This window comes from Passer montanus, unplaced genomic scaffold (genome assembly GCF_014805655.1).
Source record: "Passer montanus isolate IOZ18808 unplaced genomic scaffold, ASM1480565v1 scaffold131, whole genome shotgun sequence".
Classification (NCBI taxonomy): Eukaryota; Metazoa; Chordata; class Aves; order Passeriformes; family Passeridae; genus Passer; species Passer montanus.
The window spans coordinates 948,348-967,019 of NW_024359944.1; the positions used below are offsets into that span (position 1 = coordinate 948,348).

The 18,672-nt window shown below is 42.6% G+C and overlaps 1 protein-coding gene across 3 annotated transcripts in view; it reads left to right on the forward strand.

Annotated features, from left to right (window-relative positions):
* Positions 1–18,672, forward strand: part of NOTCH2 (notch receptor 2) — a 73,545-nt gene that overhangs the window by 11,369 nt on the left and 43,504 nt on the right. For all 3 annotated transcript variants that reach the window (XR_005626535.1, XM_039699257.1, XM_039699258.1), the window contains exon 4: positions 5,657–5,779. Coding sequence is in view for 2 of the 3 variants with exons in the window: in XM_039699257.1 (XP_039555191.1) it covers positions 5,657–5,779 (123 nt within the window). In the remaining variant the exon portion in view is untranslated. The remainder of the gene's footprint in view (positions 1–5,656; positions 5,780–18,672) is intronic.

An 18,672-nucleotide genomic window follows, 5' to 3' on the forward strand; every position in this document is an offset into this window, starting at 1 on the left:
CAAATCTCAGCAAGGTGTGGAGCTCTGCAGGAGGTCAATTTCTGACAGGACACAGAAAGGAAGGAAGGGGAAGACGGTTAGAAATTACAGATTTCTTTGGAGTCCAGTTGGAGTGAGAGAATCATGGGTAAAGACTGCGAGGTAGATTCAAGGAGATTAGGGTGGTATATCATAACACCCATTTAGAATGTGAAATTCTATGTGCATAAGCATCTACAAGTACGTGGTTTTGTGTCAGTGAAGGTCTCAGTTAACTTCAGTGTTTGAAGAATGCACATGTGTCTTTTCCCTTCTCCATCTATAGCCCTAAGACACATTAAGTTCTATTCTTTTCTGTTTTTTCCTTCTCCAGTTCCTCCAAATCTGAGAGGATATCACTTCCAACTCACCACACCCTTTTTGTCTCTGGATAAATTTTGATTGCTTGTTTTCTGATGCTGTTAGTTGCCCTAAGTTCATGCACAGCAGGGATGACATGCTAGCTCAGGATCAGGGGTTGCACTGGTTTTGTCACCTCTACAAGTGGCCATGTGTCGCCTGGGTGGGATGCTGGTTTCATCCTGTCCTCCTCCCTGTCCACTTGTCAGCCTTGACCACAGGGCCCTACTAGTTGTCTTTGCATATTCAGAGTATTTTTAGGCTGATATTTTTTTTACTGAGTAATTCAACTCCATGGGAAACTGACTGTTTGGAAATGCTTTTGACTAGACTTCCTACTTGAGTGTATTGCAGTTTGGCACACACAGACTTGGTGTGTGGTAATCTAGAAAAGTAAACTCTCTCTTCCCTTAAGCATGTCTCTGCTGTTATTGGTGTGAAAGATTCAGCTGCCCTGTACTGTTTGGGATGAAGATAGAGTGGCTGTGTTCTCATGAGGATCATCTGGAGTCACAGGTCTGTGTGGAAAGGGCATTTAGAATTTGTGAAAACTCTTCTCTTTTTGAAGACCCTTGTCTTGAGGTGTTGGCTCAAATGACCTTAAATGTACATTAGCAACCTTAGTGTCTGTACAACGACTTTCTGGGTTGTCTGAGCAAGCATGTGACTTTGAAGAATTTAGCAAAGTCAGTCTAAAAGTAGAAGGATGGATCATTATTTTTGAAAGCAATTATTCAAATTATGCTTGGAGGGAGAGTGCTTTGAAAGAGTCTTTGAAAATGCAGTATCTTAACTAACCATTGCCCTGGAGAAATTTATTGCTTCTCTGCTTTGCATCTTTTTAGAATGAAATTATAAACCAAGTATCTCTGGATTAACAGTCTTGTCCAGAAATTCAGCATTTCCTTTAAAGTCAGATCTGTTTAGGCGGTTCAAGGATTTAAGGCCTCATGCAGGGGCAGTGTGGTGGGAGGAAGAGGAGAGATATGAAGTTGGAAGGACTTGATCTTGTCAAGCTGATGAGACAGTTTGCTTTAGAGATTCTCTTACAGGGGCACGAGACTGAGTAGGAGCAGATTTTCCCTTAGACAAGTGTGTGGGCTGGCTGAAATACGGTCAGGAAATGGAAATGAGATTGCTATAGTAACAGTTACACACCTACACTCCTCACACGTTTTGGATTATTAGCTGTCTTTTTTGACTTGTTACACAGTGTGTATAGTGGGGGTGAGTTAATGTGGCTCTGAGAGTCTTTACTTTTCTATTTCCTGTATTTGTTTAAGTTGGCTAGCTCGATTTTTTTTTAAAAAACAGTCATTTGAAAACCAGCAAGTAAGGGAGCTGTTGGAGAGGCCCAAATGCTTACATTAAACTCTCTGATAAAGGCAGGGCACCCAGCCATTTCTTTCCCCCCTTAGTGCAGAGCATGCAGAGCAGAATTTCTAAAGTGTTGGAAAAGGTTCTGTCTGGGAAGGAAAGGTCAACAGAAAGAGAAGAGAAATGGTGGCTTGTCACGCCTGGGGAGGATGTGAACAAGGCCTGCTCCTCTGGAAGACAGTGCCAAGATTATGGACGAGAAATTCCACTTCAGACTCCCTCTCTGAATTGGAGCAATGCCCAGGATACTGTGACTATAAATGGAATTGCTCTGGTCCTTCTGGACTGCCTTAAGATGCTGCCATCACTGAGTGTTCTGGCCACAGAGGCAAGAGGCAGTTACATCTCAAACTGCTGGAGTGGTTCTTGATAGGATTTTGCGTCTTGTGACCTGTAAAAGTACTTTGAAGAAACTGTGCCCCAGCAGCAGTTTAGGCATAATTAGGCTACTACTGCACTGGTCTTGAAATGGGTTCTTGTTTCCTGAAAATGTTTCCTTCTTAGCTTTTCAGTGAGTTTAATTTATTTGTAAATACAGTTAGGTGAGAATGAGAGCTTGAAAAAGTAGGAAGGACCTAGAACCCAGAGCTGTGTGTCACAGCTATGTTTTCTGCTGTCACACGAGTACTGTTTATGTACAGTGTAGTCCAGCTGCTATTTAAAATTCCCAGGTTCCCATGTCACTTGTGGATGTACACAAACAAATCCTCCATTAGGTAATCCATGAAGTCATGTGTGTTAAGTCAGCATTTGGTGGCAAGCATCAAGTGAAGTTATGTATATGCACTACTGTTATTGCATCTGTCTGGAAGGTATCCTCATTTTTTATCCGTTTGGCTTAAAAATTTTTCCTCTGGGCTTTGTTGATTTAGGTAGGAGCAGGATTGTAGGCAAGTGAGCATGTTAGGTCAATCATAACAATGTAGTAGTGAAAAAAAAATTCATTGTAGGAGACGTAACCTGAAGCATTACCAACTCCTTTGAATATAAGAATGAGCTCGTAGTTATAAATATTTGACAAAAAAGGACTTCATTTGGCAACTAACCTTTAATGGAATGTTAAACAAGTCAATAGAGGAAGTTCTTAGCTGGGAAAGTGATTATTCATTGTTATCCATCAAAATAATTACCCATTAACTAAGATAAGGACCCTAGGGAATTCCAAGGGCTTGTTCAGGAAGCGATCTGTCAGGCTGCAGGAGCTGTTTGTGAGAGCTGCAGCACTTCCTGGCAAGAGGAAGTCACCTCACGCCGGTTCCTGGCCAAGCATCACGCCGTGCCACCAGCGGGACCGAGGCACACAGAGCTCCGCGTGCTGGGGCTTGGGCATGGGCACCTTCCCCCGAGCTCTGAGCTTCTCCGTGGCTGCAGCCCTGGGGTCCCAGCTCAGGTGGGTGCCCCTCTGCTCCAGGTGAGCAGCCCAGCTTAGTTTTAGCTCCTGCATCCCTGATTTGCTGTCAGCAGGCCCTAAGTCTGGAAATAACATGACATTTTTCAGGCATGATTTCCTGTCCCCGGTACTAACTGGCCCTGAAACCGGCCTAGAAAGTGTGAGGTGTAATTGATAGGTTGAAATAAGGCTAAAGGACTAAGGTTTGGAGGGAATTGGATCAGATGCTCTGCAACAGGGTGGAGATTTCAGATGACATAGGACTAAAGTTATCTGCTTGTGTCAGTCTGTGTACTAGGGGAAGAACAACATGCTGTTAGCAGTGGGAACACTTTTCCCCTTGAGATTCTCATTCCTTAGTTTGATGTGCTTTGAGATATGGAGCAAAAGTCAGGATATGGATTGCAAAGTGCTCTCGTGCAGGGAGAAAACACAGGACAACATGTGAGTCCCAGCACAGGGGGGAGCAGGAAACAGTGTCAGGTGTCCAAATACATTAAAACAGTGAACTCAGTGGTTTTCTGGAGGAGAGTCAGGTTATATAACTGCAAAATTAGATCCTGGGACCCAGCTAGAGAAAAGCTCACATATCTCAGAGCAGCTCTTTTGTAGTATAACTGGTTAAACTGTGAAAATATAGAATGGCTTGGTGAGATTTTAGTGGTGGGGTGACTTCCATGCTTTATTCTGCAAATAATTCTTTTTAAAATATGTGTGAAGTACAGTGAGGGAGTTTAAATGCCTGCTGTCAGAAATTTGTTTACTAGAAAGTAGGACTGGTCTTCATATTATACAAACCAAAGAGATAAGAACTTAAACCTTTTGTCTTTGTGGTTGTGGGTGTATTTCCATGCTGATCACGTGGTGGCATGAGTGCAATATGTGGTCAGTGGGATGATTCCTCCCAAGTTGAAACACAAGCTGATAGGACACCCCTGTGTTTTACAGCTGAGCCTTTGCTCAAGCTTGGTAGCTTTATACACTTTTAAACATGGGGATCTAAAGCTAATTGTTTTCCCTGGTGGTTGTTCCTCAGCAGCTTTTGCCAGGAATGTGCTGCTGTAATGATTGGGACTCTGGGAAAGCATGTTATATTTCCTATTTGTTTTAAGCTTCCCTACTGTCATGAAATTTCTAGGATCTTGAGTGGAGGTTGAAAGGGCTTTGAAGGGATGGAGTAATATTGAAGGTCTTGTAGTTTGGGTGTGGTTTTTTTGTTTGTTTGTTTGGGTTTTTTTGCTTGTTTGTTTTGTTTTGTGTTTGTTTGTTTGTTTTGTAATGTTGAGTCTGTCATTCCTTGCTGATGCTAATGCACTTGATACAGCTTGGAACTTCCCAGTTCTTCTGTAGAGCTGGAGGAGTTCAAGAGGTGGGAATGCACATGAATCACCTCAAGTCTCCTGAGAGCAGCAGCGGTCTGGAGGAGCTGGCTCAGAGCTTTATAGTCTCCACCTCATCTGCCACACAGCACGATCTGTGTTGGACCAGATGTTACTGAGAGGGTCTGTGTGACTTGACACAGATGTTATGGAAGCATCTGGAACAGGGCATCAAAAGTAGAGGGGTTAAAGCATGATTTTGGATGAGAGAACTGTGTCATGTTAATATTGCATTCCAAAGCAGTGAAGAGGCAGGGCTGGTGTTTTAAATTAACATGGGTGTTCTGGAATCATTTACTTCATCCACATTAGCATGCATTCCACTTGTGCTTTGATAAATAGCTCTCTCATCCAGCAGAAATGGCAGGTTTATTTAATGAAGCATGAAATAAATCAGCAGGGGAAATCAAGGGGAAGACACATCACTGACAGCTCCCTTCCCTAATGTCCCCACTTCTCCTTCTTTGAAAAGGAGAGGGAGCTCTAGCAAGAATATTTTGTCAGTGTGTTCATTAGGAGCCTGGATTTTCATTGGGGAAGGGTATCTGATTTCTTCTGTTTTTCAGACAGGCTTAGTGTGTAAGCATCGCTTGGGTGGTGGCTGATTTGTGGATTGACTGACTTGTCTAACACTGAAGAGAGCCAGATCTGGACTTTAGAAACTCCTTTTCAAAGGAAAGACTTTTCTTTGACGTATCCAAGGCAGACTGTGCTGAGGTATCCATGAAATGAATGCCAGCACTTTTTTTTGCCATGGGAAAAACTTGTCCTGGCTGATGCTTGGTGGGCATTGACAAGTTTATCTCATGGTAATCAAAATGTCTTGGTCTTCACTTTGTTTGCTTTGAATGACAGTGCTCCTCAGTCACTGAAAGAGAAACTCCTCGTGTCCTTTGGGTTGTGAAAGCACAGTTGGCCATCTACCCATGGTGGAAGTGTTTTAACTGTGTCACCTGACCCGCATGCTGTTGGCAAAGGCATTCAGCAAAGCCCTGCTGGGGGGGGTTCATCAGGATTAGGTGAACAGGGCAAATGTTTAAGAAAAGAAAAGGAGGGGAAGCTGCGTGAGGGGTGAATTCTCCTCAGAAGAGGTTGGGAGCCTCTTTCAGCCTGCTGTTGTTTCTCTGCCCAGGTTTCGAGGGGAGTGTCTGCGGACACAACGTGGACGACTGCCCCAACCACAAGTGCCTGAACGGGGGCGTCTGCGTGGACGGGGTGAACACCTACAACTGCCGCTGCCCGCCCCAGTGGACAGGTACGTGCAGGGCTGCTGGGGCAGGGGCCAGTGCAACCCTTCAAGGAAAAGCTGTCGGCATCAGAAGCGCCACAGCAAGGGAGAATCTCCGCACGAGTTGCGCTTCTCGGGTGGATTTGCACTTTGTAAATGGAGAAGTGTTTTCCAAAAGCACAAAGCGTGGCTTTGCTGTTACAGCTGTGGGCATTTGCTGATACGTGTAGGGGTATTTCTGATAATGATCATGTTGATTATACTAGTGCTGCTGAGAAGCAGGACAAATCTGAAAGGTAGGGGGAAAAGGAGAGAAAAGCAGTGTATATATGGGAAGCTTATGGTTTTGCTACTGTTATTTTCCTGCTTGAGTTATTTTTATCTAGCGTTCTCTGACTAGCAAAGCTCTTTTTGTTTCATAAATGAGTCTGGTTTTACTCAGAGTCTGAAGGGGAAAAAAGCATGAATTTCAAGAAAGTGTTATGCACAATATAAGGAAGCAGCTTACAGGAAACTCAGTGTCGTATTTAGTTGCAAAATGTGTCCATACCTCAAAAATAAACAAACACCTCCGGTTATGGGCTGATTTTTTGAGTCATACTAGTCTTTCTTAGCTGACGCACTTTTTCAGCTGAGTGTGGTTTTGCCCTTATTTGAAAGTCATAGGACAAAAAAAAAGACCTAAAACCAGTTTTTTAAATGCCTTTTTCCTCAGAGAACATTAATTCTGGTTGTAAAAAGTTTCTCATTAAATGCAAAGGAGGCTGCCAGTTAAGAACCCTCATTAACTTAAAACAATTCTATATTCTTAAATGAAGTGAAAACCACGTAAGAGTGAAGTGCACCACAGCTTGCATAGCTCTTCGAAACTATGTGCAAATAGGAGAAAATGAGTCCTCCCCTCAATGAGCAAGTGTCCTTGCTTCTGCACTACTTCTCCATGTCCTGAAAGCCTGCAGAAAGTGAAACCTGTAGAGGAAAACATGAGAGCTTGGGTGTGGAGACAACAAACCCTTAGTGACCCCTATAGTCTTGCTCCATCCCACAGAAATTATAACCCTTGTTATGATTTCTGGCACCTGTCAGTAGCAAATTAATCTGTCTTACTCCCAAGCACAGAGGGTGTAATGATCATGAGCATACAGTCTCCAAGGGATTATTCTGGCATCATCAATTTAGCTTGGCTTACAGGATTTAGGTGGATGTCTTCTGTCAGCTAGGGATGATTTCTGCAACTCCCCTGGAAGAGACCTTGGTCTCTCTATCACACGCATTAGGCTGTGATTCTATTTGGTTTTGTGGTAGATTGTCTCCCCAATCTATTCTTTGCAATGCAGTTGTGGTGGTTCCCTCTCTGAACCTCTCGTGGGTTCTGAGTAGCAATGGGAAAAGTTATGACAGTGTTGTGGCCTTTCTTGTGCCATCTTTCTCCTCTGTGGATGGCACTTCCAGAAAACCTTGTGTGTGTGAAGGATGCTTCCTTCCAGGGAAACCCTGGAAAGAGAGAGGAGCTCCCCCAGCATGAGGTTCCTGTGGCTCTCTAGCACAGTTTAATGGAATGGGCTTTCTGAGAATTCCTTGTTTATGGTGCAGCTGAGGTTATCAGTGCAGCAGTGGTTTTAGGTGGTGGCTTCTCAAGGCTGTTGTCTTTCTAGGATTAGGTCAGTGTGGAAATAAAAATCTTCTCACAATTTAGGAAGCAGCAGCTTGGCTGTTTGAACAATGAAGGTTATGGAACTGTCCTGTCTGAAATGCACAGTGCAAGTTTCTATGACTCCTCTCTGTCATCTCAGTAGCAATTTTTGTGAAAGAGGCTTTTTTTTTTTTTCTGAATGCATTCAAATCCCTTCCCTGCATCTTATATTAGAGATCAGGGAGGTAAGGAAAGCACTACACATCCAGCTTGGAGACGTAAGAGGTGACACTGGGGCAGGGCACAAACCAGGGAGGACGGATAGAGGACTTCTGCAGTAGTTTGGAGAGAAAGATGATGTTTTTTAAAGGTTGAACTGCAGTTGGTGCTGACAGGAGTATGCAATAAAACATCAGTTATTCAGCAGTAAGGAAATGCATAACTGCAGGTCCATCCTTTACACACAGGGGGTTTATAACATTTTAAATCATCTCTAAGGTAAGTAAAGAGGGGAGAGCTGAGCAGACAACTCTTTTGTTGTCCTTTTTGTTGTCATTTATCAGGAGTCTGTCCTGATAAATGTTATAGCTCAACAGGGCTAAACTGTGAGAATAAGCACTTCAGAAAAACAAAAACTTCCAATGAGATCATGAGGTTAGAGGACATTGTGTAGTGCTTTAAAAAAAAAATCCCAAATACCCATATCTGCAAGGAAACATTAGCCAAAGATGAAAGATGTTAAATTTTCTAAGAATACCTGACAGTGTAGATGTGCTGTCTTTGTAACAGTCTCTGCTTTGAAATACTTGTCAACTCTTATTGGGGAATATTTGTTTGTAGTTTTAGTCTCAATCTTTGTGCTGTGGGTGATGTTCTCTAGTGTTTATTAATATGGTTTGTGCTTCATGGCACAGAGAAGCAGTCCCATTCCTTGCTAGAAAAATCAAGAAGTTGTACTGCATCTGATCAAGACAAGTTTTGTGTAAAGTAGGATTGAAGCAACCTTTACTGAAACAGAATCTGTCCCAATTCCTTTTGGTAACCATCTGCCTCTTGTAATTCCCTGACAGGTGGTAGGCTGGGCTACATAACTATGCATTTTTTAAAAAAAATACTCTTTTTTTCTGCTTGCTCCTACCCTTTGTGATGCTGTTTGCCTTCAGTCTTATTTCCTGCTCCTCAAACAGAGCTCACTGCTCCTTTTCTGTTGAAGTGCCTGCCTTCTCATTCTCATTTTGCTGTTTTTTCCGGAAAGATAAAATCTTGCCTTTCGAAAACAATGATGTGAAATTCCTGCTGTCACCAGTGGTTTTGTCACCTTCAAAGTTCTCGTATTTCTTATGTTTACAGTGATTATCAATCTCATAAATTTCGAACTGGCAGGGCAGTCTCGGGTGTGCTTGGGTGAAACTGCCCCAGATCTTTCCTGTTGCTGAATGCTAACTGATTGTTGGTTTGTTTGAAGATGGCTTTATCTTGTCCCAGGACAGGGCCTTTGTTAGAACCTGTGTGTGTTGGGTCCTTTCAAAGCACAGTGGTGCAGATGTGTGATGAAGCTCCTCCTTTCCTTGGAGACAGTCCTGGATGCTTTTGTGAACGTGTGAAGTCTATTCCCTGTGCATGACAGGCCAGAGAATTTGGTGTAAGTGTGCTTTGAGTCAGTTACCCAAAAATCCTGGCTAATATCAGGATAAAGTGCCATGTGAGGACTGTTTTATGCTGCTGTTCTTCAGCCTCATTGTGGTCTGAGGAGGAATGTCATTACCTTCTCTCCCTGCTCACAGACACTCTTCCCTTTCCCTTAAGCCAGCTCTGGGGTTTGTTGGAGTGTGCCACTTTCTCACTAATCTAGTAAAAAATCCTTTCCAGCTGCTTTTTCTTCCCCCCTTTCTTGCCTTTTATCTTCTTTTTTTTTTTTTTTTTTTCCCTGGGATCAGGAATTCAAATTCGCAGAGCAGTCTCACAGTGAGTGGGTACAGAGGGAAGTGATGGCAGTCCAGGGCTCAAAGTCATATGGAAGATTAGGGTGTCCCTCTGCACACATGGGGAAACCATCTGAGAATTTAAAGGCTACTCAGTCATTCTAGCTACAATTCATCTAAAGAAACAAAGCTTGGTTTAAAATGCACCTGTCGATTCTGTTGACTAACCTGTGCAGCTTTGGGTCTAGAAAGATGTCTTGGGTGCCTAAGTGATTATCAGTACTAAATGCTATGAATGCTTATGTTTTTCTTGTATGTCTAAGAAAGACTCCTGCTCCCCTGGAAAGTCTGCAGTGTTTTAGAGGCTCACCATGCATCTGGTTTTGGCCCAAATCATGTTTCAGAAGCAGTGCACAGTTAAGTCTCTTGCACAGTTTGCTGCATCAGAAGCTGGGGGATGAGTCTCTGGCTTTGGGGGACTCTGTGCCACTCTCAAGTGGGTTTTGGAAGATCTGCATTATAGTGTTTCAGATGCAGGCTTGGCCTGCTCACTCCCTTTCATTATTTCTACCCTGTGGCTGGGAAGGCGAGACTCCCATGGCAGTTGTATTTATTTAGGCTTTGTTTTCCCCTGAAAAGAGGGCTCCAATGAACTGTATATTTTAAAATCTAGGCGACCTTTGTCTCTAAGGGAAGCACAGTGTGCTAACAGCTGACTCCACCAAAGAACTCCAGCTTAAGCAGCAAATGTTTGTCTTGAGCAGAAAAGCTCTTCAGGCAGCAGCGCTGTGCTTTTTAATTAAAATAGCTGTTAGCTTGGTCATATGCTCTTAAACACTAGCACAAGGGTTACTTTTTCTGCAGAGCTTTAGGCAGGAATTTTCAAAGTGGGGTGTTAAGGGTTTTATTCCCATTTAATTAGAGTAATATTTGCTCCCTGCCTTGGTTTTCTTTGAAAGTCCCAGTCTTAAACTCTGGGCGCACTGACTTTTCTAAGAAGGGGGATAAACATCAAAAGGCCAATATATAACATTTTAATGTAAGGTCATGTGTTCTGGTATTTTGTTTCTTAAAACTTTCTTTGCCAAATACCACTTTCCTCAGCTTCTGTGTCACCAAAGTACACAGTGACAAGTCATGTTAGTTTAGTGTTCCAAAAATGCTGCCTTCTTGGAGTACTTAAATGTAGAGGAACTAACTCTGACAATAGGTGACATGGATGATAAATATTGAACATGCCAGTCTCCTAAATCATTCAATATACATCCCTGCTATTTTACAGAGAGTGTTGATGGTTATGTGCCAGAGGGCCCTGTCAGGGCTGTTCTCTTGTCCCTCCTGGTGATCCTAGATGATGTCCCAAGACCTTTGTGTGAGCTCAGGGAGGCTGGGTCACGCTCCCATGAGAAGTGCCGTCATCTTCCCCAGCAGTGCAGCAGTGATCAGCTTTCTGGTGCCTTCCAAGCTTTATTAAAAAGCAGAGTGGCCTCTTTGGTACTGGCTGGGATCTGTCTCTGCCGAGCCTGATGAGTTGGCTGGTGTCACTGTGGTGGTGTCTCCCAGAGACAGCTCTGACAGAGGCCAAGAGGGATCACGGTTCGCTTTCTTCTGTCGTGTTTGAACTGGCAGATACAAAGGGAGCAGGGAGCACGTGGCAGCCTCCAGAGCTGGCAGCTCCAAGCTTGAGTGTACAAATGATTCGAAGTGCTGGACACAAACAGACTTTATCCTTTATGTTGTTGTTTCTCTTGTGGCCCTTGATCTCGGTGTCGTGCGGAGGGGGTGGATTCCAGAGGCATTAAAAGTTACACCCTCAGTCCTTGATCCGGTATGGATTCTGGAGCACTACCACAACCTCCTGTTTGCTTGGTGCTGCTTTTCATTCCCTGGCCTTGGGTGGGAGGCAGCAGCAATAAAACACCTGAGGTGTGAACAGCTGAGCTGGTCTGATGACAGACTGCCCTCACGCCTTTGGTGCCCTTCCAGCTGGGGAAACACTCTCCGCAGTCAGATGTGCCAGATGATCGCTTGTGGAGATGTCCTTGGGTTTTCAGTACCTCTTTTATGTGCTTGGCACCAAAACAAGATGGGCCAGACCCCTCTGGTGAGGCTGGGTCGGTGGATGTCTGCTGTGAGACCAGACTAATAGGTAACAGTTGTTGCATCTCCAGCTGACTTGTTTCTGGCAGTTTCTGTCCCTTCCCTTGTACTTAAAATGAGGTGATTTGTCTTTGGGTAATTACTGAAGATGGGTTGCTGAGATAGCTTGAGAATATGAAGGTTTCATTGTAAGTTTTGGCTCCTGCTGTCAGTTTTTTTTTGCCTTGCAGATCTTTTCACTTGTTTGGTATTTCCCTGATTCACTGGATTTTCCAGAGGAGGTAAAGAGAAGGACAGAGCAGAGAGCAGCTTGGTGATGTGTATTTCCTGTGGGTTACTTCTCTGTCCTGCTCCTGTCCCCAGTCACTTCACCTGCCATCACCACACTAAACCAGTCTGTCATTAGTGCATCAGTTTTAATGAATTTTTAATGACTTGTGTTCTGATCATTTGTATTGCTGCCTCTGAAGAGCTTGGTCAGGACTGCTCTCTCTACCCAGTAGTCTGTGGGGAGTGATTTAGGGCAGTATTTAATGGATCAGGCCGTGCATAAGTCTCTTAAAGCCCAGAGTTTTGTATTTGGGGCTTGTAAAATCCCTTGTAAAAGCCCATTAGTTCCACTGCATGCTTCCCAGTGTGGTTATGAAATTAAACTCTTTTCTCTACCATATTAGCCTAAAATAAACACAGATGCTTGCTCTGCTCATTACAATTATATATTTGTCTTCAAGTGTCCAAATTCTATATTCAACTATTAAATTTTATGGTTTCTTTGATGGTATTTGACATCTATTTGAGATCAAATGAAAGCAAAACCAAAACCCCAGCACCTAAGGTTTGGGAATGGCTGCTACTGCATTGCTGCTCTGGAAGAAAGATGCTGTGAGATCCTGGGGAAGGAGCATATTTTTGAGAGCTGAGATGCTTGTTCTTTTAGAAAACTCATGAAAGGTGAAAATAGTTTGCTTCAGTCCTTTTTTCTGGGGGAATGACTGTAAAACTCAAGCAGGGAAGATCTTTACTAAACACACATGCAAGTCTGGCAGGTGCAAACAGTGCAGTCCATGGAATTCTGTGTGCCTCCAAAGCCATCCTTGGAACTGAAAGTATCAGTCTCATTTGCTGGATTGCCTGCAGGGAGATGTGGAGGTGGCTTTGTTGAAGGGGCTAGAATTTGGATGTGATCTGGGCATCACATTTGAGATCACTTTTGGTACTGCCTGTTTATTGGGACATTTTGGTCTGGATAAAGACTCTCCTTCAGAGAAGTTTGCAGTTCTCTGCTTTGAGATATCTAGTGTCAATAAAGCAAATTATGTAAACAATCAAATATTTTCTTTTGTAGACTGCCATCTTCCCTGCAATAACTGATGTATTGCACTCTTTATTAGCTCTCTTTCTCCCTTTGTGGGTAGCAATTCCTTTGTAAGTCTCCTAGGAAGTTCTTCTCTCCAGTGGTCTGTCAGGCTATGAACTCTACCTCTTTTTTATTCCAAGGTGGTGGCTCCAGTGCTGCAAAATGTATTTCTGACAGAGGCTGTGCCATCCCCATTGCACAACCAGTGTTTGCATTAGTTATTGTTCCTTGCAGTCAAATGTCTGCTCAGCGGTGTTTATTTTGCTGATTAAAGCTGTGATTGAGCAGAGCTCCCTGCTGAGCTCTTCTAGGGAAGCTGGTGTTTCCTCAAGGAGTGCCTAACCCAAACCTTCTGCAGCAAGTCTGCCTTTGTATTTTGCTTGGTGTTTGTGCCTCAGCCTTGCCTGCTGTTGCACTGCCCAGCAGCCTCACTTGGTTGAATCTGTCTGAAATCCCTGGCCTCCTCTTGGAAAAGAGAAATGTTATTTTGTTAAAGCCACCACTGCCTACTGATTCATCACTTCTAGGTCACTAATTAGACACTCCAGTGCCTGTGTGCATTAAATGTTGCTGAACTGTTTCAAGGAGTATGGATAGTTCTGTGGGTTATGGATTGAACTGAATGCTTTTACAAATACATAATGCAGAAACATGGAAGCTGGAGTATTTTTCATAGATACCATTTTCCTGGAAGGCTCAATGGTTCCATGCAATTTTTCCCTTTCTGTTTGCCAAGAAGGCTCGCACAGGAGCATGAGGAAACCGAGATTTGAGCTGCTGGATGTATGTTGGGTTACACAGTCAATGCAGGCATTTTTCTTGCATTGCAAGAGAGAACTGGACAGAGGAGTGTCCTTCTCCAGCCAGCAGTGGCCTGCCAGCTGGCATCCTGAATGTGCACACGTGTGGTTGGAGAGGGGAAGAAACTGCCTGGTGCATTGGAGTGTGGCACTGATGACCTTCTGCCACGATTAGATTTGGTCATGTATACAAATACTGTTCCTTATCTCTTAGCCCCTTCTTGAGTCTTGATAAGGTGCCGTTCACTTTCTCACTTAGTAGCCTTTGAAACTTGGATTAAAAATGCAAACTGTTCTAATGAGCCATGCCTTTTTGAGCTACACTGGTTGTATTCAAAACCCATACAGCAATCTTTGGAATACTTCATGAATTAACCTACTCTTTCAAAGAGTTTTTGTCTAGATGTGGTTTATAGTTCCCAGGTAGCCCTTTCAGGAGAGCTAGTGACCTCCTCCCTGTGTGCTGTGTCTGAGATAAGTGACAAACTTCTTGAGCTACTGAGTGGATGAAGGCATAAAAGCTTCTTGAAACCTGATGCTCCCTTTCCAGTGGGTCTCTTAAGACCTCAGGCACCAGTTTGTGATTCTCAACAAGTTGCCTTTCCAGTATCACTAAACTTGTAAGATATTCTGACTTCCAGTTCAGTCTGAGCCCAGTACTGGGATGGTTGTGATTTTGAGAGAAATGGGATATTGCCATCTCCTCTCAGCTCAGTTTTCAAGGAGCTGATTTTTTTTTTTTTTTCCAAGGCACAGGAAAGTATTTGCCCTTTGCCCTACAAAATGTTTTTAGTGATTAAACTGTATTAGATCTGCTGTCAGGAGCTTTAGCCTCTGATATTCCAGCTGAGCATCAGCAGACTTTCCTGCTGTTAAGAGGCCAAGAAAATGTTCTCCTTTTTGGAAAATGTTCTGGCAAAGATGAAGTCCTCTGCTTGAACTGTCTGAGGGTCCTGCATTAGGCTACAGGATCAATGCAGGTGGAGTTGAAGTTAATGCCAGCCCTCTAAGGTTTGGTAGGATCAGCTTTTTGGAGATGTCTGGTGCTGCTTTCCAGGGTGGCTGTTTCACTGGCTGCTTTGTTCAAGCTAATGCTCCTCACTTTTGGTGTAGCATTGTTCTAATTTTCTCTGCTGCTTTACCTGTATAAATCAGGCTTTGTTTTCTTTCCAACATAAAGAAGGAGAAGGGCTGGCTGTTTCTCATCAATGAGATCTGGTACAACTACTTGAGGGAGGCCTTGAACCCTGTGTCTGCCAAAAGAGGAGCTCCTGGAGTTCCTTGCAGTTCCTGAGGCTCTGGAAATGGGAGCAATCAAAGCAGCAAACATGTCTGACTTACTCCATATGGCTTTTCTGAGGGGAAATATGCAGGAAGTAACTTAGTTTCATAGTGGGCAAAAAGTGCTAAGAGTTGAATGCTGTTCCCTTTTTCTACTTCTAGTTTTCAATTTTGAAATACCACATGGACTTGCTGTTTACTTTGTACAAGGTCACTTAGAACCTGAGTCGGCATTTTACTGATTTCCCAGGCTCTGCAAATATCAAGGTCAGGCTAGGTTTTCATTACCTTCTTGGAGTAAGTTGTGTTTCCTTTCTTTTTGTCTTTTATGTCTGTTTCCCCATTTCCATCAAAATATTGTACTGTAAGTTTATTCACACTTCAGTAGTTCAGGCTATGTTTACTGTATGTCTTTTAGAAATGTAATTGAAACTAGTGAGAGCACAAGGAAAGAAATACCTGCACAAACACACAGCTAGATGAATTAACATTCAGTGGTTGAAGCATTCAGAAGTGGCTTGGGCTATGGACATGTGCATTTCACTGTGCAGTTTGTACAATCCATAATGGACTTTGCCCTTGGAAGTTGAATTTCTATTTTGCGAATGAAAGACTTGATTCTTCCTAAAACTCTTAACAAGTAGAAAACAAACTTGCCAGCTACATGGCTGCAAATAAATATATTTATTTTGTTACAGTTAAGACAAAGCAGCATGTCATAATTAAATTGTTTCAGAAATGAGAACTCTTTCCACTTTATTTTAAATCTAACTAACCTGGTAGAGAGAAGTCTTCAATAAGGAACAAGATCTTTTCATTAAAATATTCAATAGTAAAATGCAATAGTTAATTGTTCATTTATGCCTCTTAATATATTGAATTGGATTTCCTTTGTTTTTAAAACAAATTGCATTCAGGTGCAGCTCTGATTCATAGTCATAATTAAACACAGATACAATTGTATTGCAAGAGGGGCATTAGAAATTAGAGAAGCCAAGTGAGGACCAGATTCAAGGAGCTCAGATCTGGCATATCTTCAAAATACAGTTCACATTCTTGTAGAAGTTTAAGGTCTGTGTTCTTCTCTTGTGGAGACATTGATGAACCTTTTAAAAGTTTGTTTTAGTTTAGGGCTGCAGAAAAATGGAATAGCCAAGAACATAGGGTTATTGCAAGGACATCAATGATGTCACTTGGTGCTGTCCTTTCTAGAAGTGGAGAGTACTAGTAAAAAAAATACTAAAACAAGGCCTAGGTGTTGGGTATTACCAGTGACACTCGAAATAAATGGAATAGCCAAGAACATAGGGTTATTGCAAGGACATCAATGATGTCACTTGGTGCTGTCCTTGCTAGAAGTGGAGAGTGAGTACTAGTAAAAAAAATACTAAAAAAAGGCCTAGGTGTTGGGTATTACCAATGACACTCGAAATGGGAAGTCAGAACCAAGCCCTGATAGTTTATATGGGTGATTAGTCAGCCCATCTTTGCTTAAAAAAAATCACAAACAACAACAAAAAACATCCCCCGACAGCAAAAAAGATACAAATTAACAGCACGTACTCCCATGCTCAATTGCCCTTGCCAAAAGCCCAGAGAATGCTATATTTTGTGTATGGAGTTATGTGGCATTTTGTATATTTAGTTCTGTTCAGCCAGTCTAAAGGCAAATGATTTTTTGAGGCACCACCCTGTGGAGTGCTGTGGCTGAAAACCTCTTCGTGCTTTGGTGGCAGCAGCTCAGGCTGGCTGAGCCAAAAGGATGTGAGCGCTGCGAGGGCTCCTCAGAGAGGGAGTGCTTTGATCTGGGCTGGGCCCCCTCCAAGAACAGAAGGAAAATCACTTTTACAATAAGCAAATAACGTCTTGATTATTTTTTCCTGACGGGAGTGGATTGTGTTGAGCTGCGCGATACGCGTGGCTGCTCAGAGCCAGCCCCGGCTCTCTGACTCTTTCCAGGGTGGCCACTGATAAGCCAGCACTGAGAGCTCCTGAACAAACCACTTCTAGTGTGACAAATGCATGCTTGATTTGTTCATAATGCACAGAGGTGTTTTGCAGATAACAATAGCAAGGGATCAAGTTCTCTCCAACTCTTTCGCTGAGCAAACTGGGAATCGAAGATTAATTCTGGAAACTCTACTGTAATTATCATGGCTGTCAAAATTTTGTTATGGTTTTCCAAGTGATAAAATTGTTGTTGTGGAGTAGTCCTACCAAAGAATGGAACAAAGGCACAGAACGGAATTGTGCAACTTATTCAACTTATTCTTTTAATCATTTTATTTCTTTGCCCCTAAGTGGGAAAAAAAAATTCCAAGTGTCACAGGATCAAAGGCTAGGATGTATCTAAGTACTTTGAAAACAAAAGGAATCATGAGTGGAGTAGATGGAGATGGTTACATTTGGATGCTTTTGGATTCCTGCTCAGGATAAATGTTTGTTTGGTGTATTGGAGGAGGGTGTGTCTGTGCTCTTGCATCATTATTTCTGTGCCATTAATAAACAATGTAACTTAACAACATCTGATAACTATTTTTAATTTGGAAAGCCTGAATAAACTGGAGCCCAGGTGCATTGGCAGAGAAGACTTGTGGCCTGCTCTTGAATTTCTTATTCTTGGAATACATGGGGAATTCCATGCAAATGTAAATGTGCAGCAGATAGCATAGCTGGGGAAGAGAAATCTTGTGGTAGAAGCACATTTACTGAAGAGCCCTGACCCAAATAACAGAAAGCCAGTGCTGCTGGAAGCCAGTGAGAGATGGTGTCAGCTGGGCAAGAGGGGAAGGTCACATCAAACAAATCAAATCTCACTCTTGGACAAAGGGCCATTTTCTGATGCTGTGTATTACTGAAGAGCCCTGACCCAAATAACAGAAAGCCAGTGCTGCTGGAAGCCAGTGAGAGATGGTGTTAGCTGAGCAAGGTCACATCAAACAAATCAAATCTCACCCTCTGACAAAGGGCCATTTTCTGGTGCTGTGTGTATCCTATCAATGTTTTAGGAAGGGTGGCAAAAGCAAGTTACCAAGAAGTGTTAAAAAAAAAAAGGCAAACTTACAGTGCTTAGAGAGTTTTTAATGTAATGGAAAGGAGAGAAATAGTTTATCAAGAAGAAGATTGTGGACTGTGACCAGTACTCTGTGGTTGCACATGTGTACCCATATGCCAGCCTGGGAAGAAAAGGGCTGGTGCTCGTGAGGTTTTATCTGCTCAGGAAACTCAAAATTACTTGAAACTTCAGCTAAACAATTTTGGCTTAAAAGTAAACTATGCAACTTTAATGTGGAAGATGAATAATTGTGGAAGCAAAATATTATTGCAAGTGGTAGGTTCTCCAGATTTTGATGTCAAAGCAAGATGGACTTCAGAAAAAAAAACCAACTTCACTAAATGTGAATTGCAGAGCTTTCTATAGATGTGTCTGTAAAGTTCAGCATCCTCTGAAAATCATTTCATTCTTACTGGTCCTTTGGTCCTTTTCCTTAAATCTCCCTGAGAGTGTACATTTGTTTTCTTCTCTCTAATATCTCCAGTAAGAACATTTCTAGACTACTTATTTTGTTACTGGGGGAAAAAAAAAAAAAAAGAAAAAATGTCTCAACAACCAAGAAACCCCCAAGTATTTGTGGTTGTCTGTACAATACCTGGGACAAGGCAAATTAATATTTCAGGTGGAAGAGTTTTAAGAATTCTATTCTTCCTCACTGAGTAATCATCATTGAATAATTATACAGGAAAGAATTAAGTTCTCCTGACAGGTGTGACCTTGCTGCTGACCTGTTGATTCTCTTTGGCCAAGATTTTCTTGTCATGCCATCTTT